The sequence below is a fragment of the Eublepharis macularius genome, chromosome 5, assembly GCF_028583425.1.
Source record: "Eublepharis macularius isolate TG4126 chromosome 5, MPM_Emac_v1.0, whole genome shotgun sequence".
In the NCBI taxonomy this organism is placed as follows: domain Eukaryota; kingdom Metazoa; phylum Chordata; class Lepidosauria; order Squamata; family Eublepharidae; genus Eublepharis; species Eublepharis macularius.
The window spans coordinates 79121395-79133968 of record NC_072794.1 but is presented as its reverse complement, the minus strand read 5'-3'; the positions used below and the strand labels follow the sequence as shown (position 1 = coordinate 79133968).

General features: G+C 38.7%; 1 protein-coding gene across 2 annotated transcripts in view; it reads left to right on the top strand.

Moving 5' to 3' along the window:
* Positions 1–223: 223 nt before the first annotated feature.
* NFIA (nuclear factor I A) overlaps positions 224–12574 on the top strand; it is a 448502-nt gene continuing 436151 nt past the window's right edge. For both annotated transcript variants that reach the window (XM_054981696.1, XM_054981695.1), the window contains exons 1-2: positions 224–571; positions 6040–6571. In XM_054981696.1, coding sequence (XP_054837671.1) covers positions 545–571; positions 6040–6571 — 559 coding nt within the window. In that variant the 5' untranslated portion in view covers positions 224–544. The remainder of the gene's footprint in view (positions 572–6039; positions 6572–12574) is intronic.

The window sequence follows — 12574 nt, the reverse complement described above, 5'->3', positions numbered from 1 at the left end:
ATAGCCACTCGGGAGCCCGGCATGCAAACGGTTCCTGACTGCGTTACCCAGTAATGCACTGAGAGCGGGGATCGGGGATTGGGAGGGCTGGCCGAGCAGTAGCACTGCAGCCCCCCTCCCCCGGGCAAGGCAGCGAGCGAGCTGCTGCTGCTGCTGCTGGAGCGGTGCAGAGCGGAGCAGAAGCAAGAGGCGCGCTGGCAGGTTCCCGGGGACGCTGGAGCCCGGGGCTTGCTGCTGCTGCCGCCGCCGCCGCTGCAGCTGGACGCGGGGGAAGTGTGCACTATGCCTTTAACGCCTGGGCACAGTAGACATGTCTAGCGTGTAGTGTAGGGAAACTCTAGGCGGGGTTAAAGTTCAGCTCATGGAGCTGATCAGCGCTGGCTGCAGTTTAGCAGAGTTGGAAATGTGAAAGCCAGAAGCAGGCTCGATTCTCCCCCCTCTTTCTTTTTTCTCTCTCTCTTCTCTTTCTGTCCCTCCCTCCCTCCCTTCCTCTCTCTCCCTCTCACTCACACACCTCCAAGCCACAAAACCCCCCACAGCAATCATGTATTCTCCTCTCTGTCTCACCCAGGTAAGAAGCTCTTTGAGTTCATTTGGGGGAGGGCAAGGGAGGTTGCTGGGTTGTGTGTGCGTTGCGATGGGGGCGTAGAGAGCAAGAGGTTGAAATCCCGTTTACGGAAAGTAACTTTCTTTCCCGTTCGGTTACATTTCTGCTTTGGCACGGCCATTTGTATAGACACATGGCTAATGGCGCCTAGTTATTAAGGCTTTAATTAATATTGGGGTGTGTATTGATGTTGGGAAAAGGGGACGGGAGGTTGTGCTGAAGTGCAATGTGTGTGTATGTATGTGTTTAGGACGATCTGCACGTGTTTAGCAGTCTCGCAGCCCATTACATGCTTGGTCATCTGAAATCAATACTCACAGCTTGTGCTTCCGAGTTGATGAATGCATGGAAACTGAACGACACAAGAAGATATAGTTAGGTGCTTTGTTGTATGTGCTTTTTAAGTTACTGCGTGCTGCATGCGTTCTCTCTGCCCTCTCCTCTTAGCGCGGCATTGCTTTACCTCCGTAAACTCATCTCACACTTTTTTTGGTTTAGCAGCGTTGGGGTTCTGTGGTTGGGCTTTTGTATCCGAGTCCGAGGTGGAGACGTAGAGCTATTGAGATGCATTGCACCTATGGCTAGATCTTGCCCTTCTATACATTGCACCGAGCTTTGATGGATAACTAGAGCTTTAAGTAATCCACATTGCGCTGCTGCTGCAGCAGCCTCCTGCATTCCCCTCCTTTCCGTTACTCTCTTGCACTGCACAGCTCGGGATCCTCAGAGTGCACTGCAGCCGTCGCACCTCGTCCCAGCTGTAGCCTGAGCAGGCTCCGAAGGGCAATCCCAACCCAGACCTGCCTTCTTGGCTGCCTTGAACGCGCCTTGTCACTTGCTCGGGTGTCACGTTTGCCTGGGGTTGTTTCCTTTGGGAAGTTGGTTTGCAAGTCCTGCCTGGGAAAAGAGGAGGGCGGAGAAAGGGGGGGGTTTGCAGAAAGTTGCTCGATCCCTTTTGTTTGCAGCTAAGTTCCTCGTGGGCTGAAAATGATTTCAAATGTGATTTCCCCTCTTCCCCCCGCCTCCCCAATTCTCCCTTCTCTGGTTGCATTCCCCTCAATCTGAAGAGTTATGTGTCTGACGCCTCTACTACACATGCAGCCAGTCCTGGGAAAGTGCTGCTTCTGCGCCTTACGACTTCGGGCAACTTTTCTTTCGGTCCTCCAAGCCCCCTCTGAGTTGGCACCCTCTTCGGCCGAAAAAAACTCCTTGCAGCTCCAGTTTTTCAGATTGCGTCTCCCACCCCCTTCCCACACGGCCACACCACGGATTTCTTTCCACTTTTGAAAGTATAAAGTGTGCCTTGGATTGTGTGTGTGTGTGTGTTCTAGATCCAGTTTTTTTTACCTTTTTTCAATAACTCAGCAATTTTAGCGAGCTTTTTGCTGTTTTTCACTCTTAACAATGACAGTTGAAAGTTTCTATTGAACTCAAATAAAGTTCTCTCCTTCCCACTTCAGTACTTCTGACTGGCACGGACTTGCAATTACACACCTTCAGTTAAGGAGGACGTGATGTAGGTTTGAGGAGGAAACACTTTGGGACACAGACCCCCAGATTATTTCCTGCCTTTGTATGAGTTTTTCATTGCATTTGAATATCATTGTAAAGAGGGAAGGGGGTTTGAACAGGACATTTTCAGAGTATCTGACTAAAAGCTTAGATACCGATAACTTTGAAGTTAGTAGTTGGCAAAGATCCACCCCCACCCCCACCTATAAGGAAGAGATTTGTGGTTATTGCAACCCAAATTGGGGTACTGAATGCATCTTGACAGTGTTAATAATCTTAGCGTTCATTATAGGTAGACGATTCCTCTAGTATATAGTTAGAAATCCTGGAAAATGTGTGGCTTTCAAGATTAACTGTATTGAAAAGTTTTGCTCACTTATGAAGAACTGATATCAAGATTTATTTTCGGTGGTGAAGAATGTTTTGGTCTGTACCTCAGCCATCTCTGCATCTTCCCCACTACTGGGCTGCATTTTGATACTGTGTTTCATAGTAGGCCCTAATGTATGTTATGAAGAGTTAAGTTATATTTTCATTTTATATATCCACTATTGCTGTCCTAGAATAATTATGCTATGAAGAGCTTTGTATCCTCATTGCACATTTGCAAGGGTTGTTTAGGGATTTCAGTTTTCTCTTTTTGGAACCTACCAAGAGAATCTCCCAGTTACCAAACCCAGCTGTATATGATCTATGAATGTCATCATTGATAAAGACTTAAGTAGTTTTATTAAAACTCATATATTCTTTAAATTTGTCCACTGTGCTTTAAAACCTGATGGTAAAGAACAAGTAAAGAATAGTTGCTTCAGCTAATGGAATTGGAAGCCTAGGAGAAAGTACCTGTTAAAGCATTGTTTACTTACTGCCCCATATACGTGATTTACCTACTTGCTGGCCATTAAATACTGTTTGAACTTTACAGTATCAGCTCATAGTAGAAGCACAAGGAAATACACATAGAGCCATGATTCAAAGAAATCTTAACATTATGAGATTTGGCATAGCTTTAAAGCACAGGAGGTTGAATCTATTGTTTCCAAAGATTATGGGGACATAGTATGGTTTTTATTTAAAGGAAAAAACCCATTCAGTTCTTATTTTTGTAACTTTTTTCCTGATTCTCAGATAGCTGGGATTTTCAAATATGCTTCTGTTTAGTGATCCAAAATTTAGCCATATCTTTGTGACATAACACTGTTTGGAGCACGACATGTGAGCAGCAGAAAGGCTTATAAATTCACTTCTGTAATTTTTTCCTACCCGTAAATGCTGTGAGAAGCCTATGCGAAGGCTGATTGTTAAAGCCGTTTTTAATTTTAAAGGTACTAGATCTTGGAGCAAACTTTTGAAGAACTTTATGTTCTGATCTTATCTTAGGAAAAGGACGCCATGTCTTCTTTATTTGTAGTAGTTCCTTTTATAGCTTAATCTGTGGTCATACCTGAACATTCCTAAATACACTTGGAAAACCTCGTTGATTCAAGAACTTTGGTTCAAATAGCGCTGTAACACAAAATATTAACCAGCCATTTCTCTCAGAGGTAGGTTTCTAGTCTTATGTTTGTATTCTAATATCTTCATAGTGAAATATTGGAGGGTCTTTTCCCCCTCCCTAAATATACTTGACAGTTAGTTGAGAGTTTTTTAAAGTGGAGCAATTATCCTTTCATACATCATTCTGAGATCCCATTTGATTAGCTGTCCTTATATTAACAATGATCAACCACTTAACTATATCGTCACTGAAAGGCCATTCAGTGGCTTTTGAGGCTTTTAGATGAATCTTTTAACCATCTTCCCTCCTTTTTTAAACAGCATGATTGTCCCAGCTTTAGAATATAGAGCAGTGGTTGTACAATTTGAAGTAGATTGAGAAAGATCGTAAACATGGAAGGATAGTGTGATTAAGTTCTTGAAAACAGAAAGTTTTCAGCAAAAAACAGGATTTAAAGTAGCCACTTATTTTGGAATGAATAATTTTATGCACTATTTCACGTGTCACAGCAGATAAGCATTCCAAAAAGCCCCCTTTGTGCTCTTAGCTATTGTTTGTCTGTGTGCTTGTGGAAAAAGTCTCAAAATGTGTTATAGCAGGCTTATCCTTAGTAGCAGGTTTGACCTTAGTAGCAGCATCTACTGGTATTTTAAAAATATATATGTAAGTGTAGTATCCAGATTGGTCTACTCCTGTCTTTTGTCATTCTGCCCCCATAGATAACCATTTAAATTGCCATTATTATAATACTACTTTTTTACTGTGTTAAAATGTAGAACCATGGTTTTCTTTCAAGGGGAGGAATAAGGAAAAGTATCATTTTGACAAATATTTATTTTATATCTTAATACCATTGAAACCGTCATTTTCAGTGAAATGCTAAGCATAGTTACTCCAGTCTAAGCCCACTAATTTCATTGGGCTTAGACTGGAGTAACTCTGTTTAGGATTTTACTGTTGGACACCTATTCCTTCAATTAGCAGTATAGTTATCCTATTTTCTTTTGTTTCTAAGCATTCTTTCCATAGAAATATACAATAGTACCCTTTGCCTATTTTACTATTTATGGGTCATAGAAGAACTTAATATGAGTTCCATACCGTATGGTATAGTTTGGGATTTTTTTTCTTTACCCCTGTATTTGCCCGATCAGAAAAGCCGGCTTTAATGATATGCTAAATAAGGATGCTGCTTAGAAATAATATTTTAATAATGGATACCTTTCATGAACCAAGAAATATAGCAAAGCAGTTGCCATTATCTTTAGAACATACAAACATTTTTACAATTTGTGTGGCTTTTATAAGAATAATTGTTACGTGAAAGCCTTCTTTATTTAAAAGTTTACTCAGTTGTGTGTGATATAGTCATGAAAGAAACTTTGAAATAACTGATTTGTTCCTAATTTTTTAACTTATGTATAAAGCAAGGTAATACTTTCAATAAGAATGATGGGACAGAAATCACATTTTTAAAAAATATAGCAAATCTAGGGTTTAATTTTTTTTCATACATCATTTACATTTCCAGGGTTCACCCCCCTTTGTGTGTTTATTCCCCCCCCCTTAAATGGAAGAGTATTGTAAGATACAGTTTTCAGTTCACAGGACAGTATACAAAGCTTATTTCACATATAAAGGTCAAAAATCCATATTTGTAATTTTAGGCTGTATTTTTCTGTATATTTTAGAAATCTGGACACTGGTTTGTTCACACTAATCAGCTATCAGATTAAGTCAGTTTAACTGAACTTCTATTATGCTGCAGATTGCTTCTTGCACATACATCTTTGAGGAGAGTTTCACATATCCATATAGATTGATAACCAAATGTTTGACTGTAGCTAAACTGGCAGGTACATGCTGACCATACCATTTGCACTAGGTCAAGGAAGGAGTAATGAATGATGTCTCTTCTTTGCAATTGTATTAAGGTCACTACAGTCTTGTTGCAGCCTTTAGATTCATTCTGGAATTTTCTTATTGACTTAAATTGGTTTATTATTAAGTCAGCAATTTAAAGCTTATAGCCTAACATCTTGATCCTAACTACATTTACTTTGAGGGCACTCCCATGGATTTTAGTAGGATGTGTTTCTGAATAATTATGTTTAGGACTGGTGTGCCAAGGTGTTTCCTGTGCTTACATTTTAATTGTGTTTTTTTGTGTGATTTTAGAATGAGGCCTAGTACAAAAAGAAACATGTATTATTGAATATATTTAGAGTTTACCTCCATTTTTGATAGTAGTATGGAGTGAGAATATAAATGTTCATGTTTTTACTCCGAGTAGGCATTCTAATAATTTAGTCTTTACTTCTAATGACTTTTCATTGCTTGTCTGTGACACATTAAGGAAGCAGATAGACTTCCATTATGCTACTTGTTCTTTATTATAATTCTTCATTTCAATTTCTTGCAGGATGAATTTCATCCTTTCATTGAAGCACTTCTCCCCCATGTCCGAGCATTTGCATATACGTGGTTCAACCTACAAGCTCGAAAGCGAAAATACTTCAAAAAACATGAGAAACGCATGTCAAAAGAGGAAGAGAGAGCTGTGAAGGATGAATTGCTAAGTGAAAAACCTGAGGTCAAACAAAAATGGGCATCCAGGCTTCTTGCAAAGTTACGGAAAGACATCAGGCCTGAGTATCGGGAGGATTTTGTTCTAACTGTCACGGGGAAAAAACCTCCATGTTGTGTCCTTTCCAATCCAGACCAGAAGGGCAAGATGAGAAGAATTGACTGCTTACGGCAGGCAGATAAGGTCTGGAGACTGGACCTTGTCATGGTGATTTTATTTAAAGGTATTCCGCTTGAAAGTACTGATGGCGAACGCCTTGTAAAATCCCCACAGTGCTCAAACCCAGGGCTGTGTGTACAGCCGCATCATATAGGGGTTTCTGTTAAGGAACTCGATTTATATTTGGCATACTTTGTGCACGCAGCAGGTAAGTACTTTTTTCCACATTTGTCATAACTTTTTGAGTTTGTGAAGCAAATAATGTAATGGTTAGGTCAGTCCTTTCAGGTACTTGAATGTGACCAAGATTATTAGGCACATAAATGTGGTTGGTAGCATGGCTGTGATGGTGTTCTCAAATATAACTGATAGAGGAAAGATCATTATACTGTAGCACTGTAATACGTTGATCCCAGAAGATTGGTTTCTTACACTGTGCTGCACATACAAACCATTTTCAGAAATGCTGGACATCAGTCTGAAGACAGAAATCTTGGTAGGTAAAATATATGAAGGCTTGGGCAAAAATTGGTGAGAGGAGTCAGAATACTGAGAATTCCTTAGAAATTATTTTCCTAGATGTGTTTAAATTTGGCCGTTCATGAAATAAATAAAAATGCCCATCTATATAATCCCACCCACACCCAAAAGTTGGGCATAGCGTAAAGGATTGAACAAGGATTTACAAATGCAAATATGCCAACTGTTGATTTTAACAGACATAGTTAAAAGAAAGATCTGTCTAAGGTGAGCAGAAAAATCAAAAGACGTTTTCTGGTAATTGTTACTTGTAGTTAGTGTACAGTTGTTAAACTAACAATCTATCCTTTAAAAAGAATGTGGCATCCATCAAATGGACATGAGTTTGCTAGTGTAATACACAGTACTGAATCCATGAATACCAATGTATCTGAGAACAGATGAAAACTATTATTGAGCAAAATAATGTAATTTTTGGTATTGATTTTTGTATGTGCACATGGTTTCTTATTTTAGGCAAATGTCTAGCTTCTGAGCCATTAGGCCTAACATTGGTAATATCATGACCTTTCAAAGCAACCTAATGGTCTTACCGGAATTTAGCGATACTGAGATTTTAGTTTGGAAGAGTGAAAGAAAAATTAATATACTTAATAGTACTCATCTTGTTAAACTTATGCAGTTATGTTTATGAAGTGGCGTTTTAAAGCAGTAGGTACACTGGTGGCTATTAGATGGTCTGATGCAAAAAAACTGAATTAATTGTTGTTGGTTGTCTTGTCATTGTAATAACATTATTGGTATTTGGAGCTTCAAAAATTTTGTGCCATTTTACCAAATAGGTTGGGACGCTTTTACTCTACAATTGTACGTGATGCAAAATATTACATTGTGTATCTCTGCTGAATAGGTCTAAAAATACTGGCAAAATTGAGCTTTGTTTTGGAGGCTGTTTTTTAGTTGTTATAGCCACAACTGTGCTGTGTTTTATTAATCTAATACAAGTTCTACAGAAGACTGTAGTCCCAACTGTGTTGTAAGCTTCTCTTTGAGACTGTGTAGGAGTATTTAACGCTCGGTTGAAAATACGGCAAACCAATTACAAATTTAATATATAGATTTCAAGTAGATTAATTTAGTTCTGATACCATGTTGCAAACTATCTTTGTACCCCAGTTGAATCGGATCATGACTTGTGGAAACTAGTAACACTGCTAATGAGAACATGATTAAACTTTAGAATATCTAAATGTTTTAAAAGCTAACTTTTATTTGAATTATATTTTGATACATTCTTTTGTATTCATATTTGCAGATTTTTTAAAGAGACAAGTTGTACAAAATTTGTTTATACATTCTACTTCTTGTTTCTCAATGTATATGTAGCATGCTTTTTTGAAAAGCTCTTTGTATTGTAGAAATATTGTAGCTGTTGTTTGGATATACAAAATATCATTCATTGATTAAGCAACTTTTATGGGGACAGGATGGTTGTAGGTTTTTTCTTTTTCATTCTGATATATCCCATCATCCTTTGTCACACCTACATGCTAGCCAAGTTGATGGGGATTGGTTCTTGCAGAGCTGCAGTAATGGCAAGTTATCCTGTATGCGCAACAAGAGAATCACAAAAGAATGTCTTAAGAGCTCTTTATCTTCAGATGTTTTCGATTTGCTTTAAGAGATTTATCGCCCTGTTAATTATGGTCAGGATCTTGCCAGTATAGATAGATAGATTGGGCAACTTGTATATAGCTGAGGTGAAGAGCATTTGTGATGACCCAAAGGCCTGCAAAAATAAAACAATATTTTTGTCTAAATAAAAATTTTGAAAAATTGCCAGTTATGGCAGGAGGTATAGACTCCAAAATGTGCTTCCAGAGGTGAGTCAATGCCATTGTGGCCTTTCACTGTGCTATTTTGTGATTTGTTCCAAGACACTTGTCAGTGATACCTGCAGCAGCATGTCCTTTTACTCACTTTAATATAGATGTTACTACTGGGAGCCCACTCTCTTTCAGAGCAGGCATAGGCTGCAATCCTAAGAATACTTTCATGGGAGTATCCCTAATTGAATAAAATGGGACTTGTTTCTGAGCAGATCTGCCTTAGGATTGCTCCCACAGTCATTGCAAAAAAATCTCATATGCTCAGATTTAAATAATAATTCTTCCAAAGTGGGTTGATCCTTAAAAACAAGTTATTCTCCTGAGGAAACCATATAGAAGCAGGGATCTAAAATGTGGCAGTATGTGTGACCTCCCACTTCGAAAGGAATCCTTAGGAAAATTAACATTTAAGAGGTGACTCAAATGTACTGATTTGTAGTTTTGAATAAAAAGGGAGCTGTATTGTGCGGCCCTTAACTTTAGGTTGCTTTTCCCCTTTCTGTTCTTCAGCCATGTATCAAATGAAAAGTTGGAAACTATTATGGCCACTGGATTCTTTGTGGGAGTATAATACTAAAGTAAATTTATGGCCAGACCTTTACCAGATGATCTGTATCAGAATCTGCAATATACTAGGCACGTGGCAAGGTCACCATTTAAGTTGTTAGGGTCATAACCTTCGCCACCAGGCATTTGACCTTTGAGATAATGTTAACCTTTGTTCATTAGTAGGCACTCAACCGAGAATTTTCTTGTTTTTTACTGCAACAGAGCAACTTCAGCTAACGTGATCACATTATAAAAAGAGATTCCTTGCTCAAGTAGTTGGGTTCTGTGAGAGGTTAAAGATTTTTCTGTTTGTTTTCTGAGGGTTTTTTTCTATCGGACAAAGCTAGCTTGTGTTTTGCTGGGCTGCACAATAGCCAGTGTTTTGACCATTATCTTTTTATAGGCAGGCATTTAAGCTTAGCAACTGCTTGTAATAAAGCACCTTTTAAAAGTAAAAACTTGTCAAAGGGTGTTTGAAAATACCAAATCATTAAAAAAAATCTGTCAGTGGTACATTAGTTAAATTAAGACTTTTATCTATAGGTCTTAGTTTTCAATAATATTAGGGCGAAAGTAGAAACAAGGTTACTTTCATTTTTGATAACTGTGAAAATATATTCAGAGGATATGTGAAAATATATTGAATTCTGTAAATAAGTGATTGTGCAGTAGAATGTACATGTGATCTTCAGGCTGAAATAAACCAATATTATGTATTGTTTTGGAGGGATGATTATATTTACCTTCAGGCTGATAAAAATGCACCTTAAACCAAATTTTCACAGTAATGAAGCACACTGGTATACCTTTGAGATATTGTCAGCCAGGTGTTTTAAATCAGAAAGGTACTTATCATTTTACATTATAATATTCTAGTGTGATTGATTGTTGCTGGATTCATCTTGTTAATAGTTACAAACCATTTGATGCTTAGCAGGATTGTGGAAGGTGTTTTAACTATACGGTATAATAATAACTTCAAGAATTTAATATACTTCAAAAACTGTTACAGCATCTTTACACTGTTTACAGTGTAAAGTTGCCCCATGTTATTTCCTGGACAATGTATCTGGTGACAACTTTTGCTAATTATTTAGCCTTTAAAAATGGTTCTTTTTGTAACCCAGAATTTTTTGTTCAGTTTACATCAAAGGAAAACAAAAACCCTCTCATAGAAGGATGGAGTTTCATTGGGGTTTAGACCCTTTTGCCACTCTATGGCAGTATAGTTCTCTATAATTTGCTGATTAACCAGATGACCATGGTAACAGATTGAGAACCTGCCCCCTACTGCTAAAAAGCAGGTGTAAGATCAGTAAGATTTTTTTTAAAAAATCCCAAATTAATCAGAAATACCTGTTAAAACTTTGGATATTGGATAAAACAAGATCCACTATAAAGATGATATTCCATATTAATGTAGCACTAAGCGTTCTGGATCCCCATTATTGAGTCCATGCTCCATATGGAACTTAATGCAACTATCAAATCTCCAAGGGACTGTCTGAAAGGACCATCTCCTCCTATACTATCCAAGGAAGCTTCTATCCTGCACCACTCTTTTTGATGTAAAATTTTTGACTACACAACAGTGTTTTGGATATCTTCACAAGTCTAGTTAGTAAGCAGAGATGTATGTGAACAGGGACTATTCCCGGCACAGTTGTAGAGTATTTGTCCCATGATTTGCAATGTTCATAGAGCATTTTCCCTAACTGCAGAAAATGAGGCCTCCTGTGAAGATGTCAATTTCTGTATATGCACCAATGTCCCTGCATGTTTATATAACTGTACACACTGGATAACAATAGCCCTGAGCACACATGTATCCTGCATGATTGTGAGTACATCTGTTTGTTAGAACCAGTGCACATTCACTTTGCATCTGAAACAAGGGACTGTACATGGATAAATGTGGGTTTTATGTCACATGCTTAGTAATACATAACCCTGACCTGGATAGCCCAGGAGAGCCTGATCTTGTCAGATCTCAGAAGCAGGGTCAGCCTTGGTTAGTAATTGGATGGGAGACCTCCAACGAAGACCAGAGTTGCAGAGCCAGGCATTGGCAAACCACCTCTGTTAGTCTCTTGCCATGAAAACTGCACCTGAGGTTACCATAAGCCAACTATGACTTGAGGGCAGGATTTCATTTTTCGAGCAGTACATGCATTGAATGTAACATAAGAATTACTCAATGCACATATGTTAAAAAATCAAGTGTTCAAGATTGTACAGACATTGTACATGTATAGGGCAATACAGAAACAACTAGCTTTACTTAAACATGTGCTTAACTTCAATGAGACTGGAGTGTATGCACCTTCCTTTGAATAGTTCCATATGCTATATCCATGCCACAGAATAAATACTCAGACTTGCAAAGAATACAAGATGCTCCTTGGACCCATATTGCAGCCTGCCCTGCTGGGTGAAGAAAAAGGAACATGCAGATATTAGTAGTGTAGTGGTTCAGGGAAGGAGAGGGAGAAAGAAATGGTCTGACTGTTTGATATTAAAGTGTATTCCATCTAAAGATATTTTTGAGGGTATCTTGCCCCTTTGAGTGGTATCTGTCAATTCAGATCTGTAAGGTTCAAAGTAAGAACAGAGTGTTCTCCAAGGTATTAAAACTCTTGATTTTATAATCTCCACTCGCAGTTCTTTCTGCTGGTATCTTAGTCTGGCTTCTGAATCTCTCCAGTTGTTCAGTTGAGGCTTTTGTTGTGGGTTCCAACATAGCATTTAAGAATCACCTGTGTTCTGTGATTGTAAAGGATCCCTGTTTTTCTCTGCACACGCTTATGCTATTGGGTAGGAATTGTTTGTCACAGTGTTTCATGGGGGACAAGTACTGCTGTTCTGCAGAATCTGTACCTTCTTGCCAGTTGCTACTATGGTTCAGGATTGAGGCATTTTGCCAAGTAAATAAATTGTGTGCTGACTCAGAATTCCCTGTTGTCAGAATTTCCTTCTTCTGGCCTAATTGTCCACACATCTATTGCCATTGCTACCTGTGTATCCCACTCTAGGCCCCAGTGCCCAATATGAGAATCATTGCTTTATGGTAAACTATAGGGGAAAAGCTCGGTTGATTAGTACTTTCTGTTTTGGAAAGTAGAGAAGTCAGTTTCTCCTGCTAGCTGTGATAAGACTAGTTGACAGAAGCAGGATTTAGATGGGACAACTGCATTCACCCTGCTGTTGTAATTGAGATGGTAAGCATCCATGTTAATTTGAACCCTGACGGTAGTGGAACTTATGAGCGTTTGCTATATCATGAACTGCTGGCA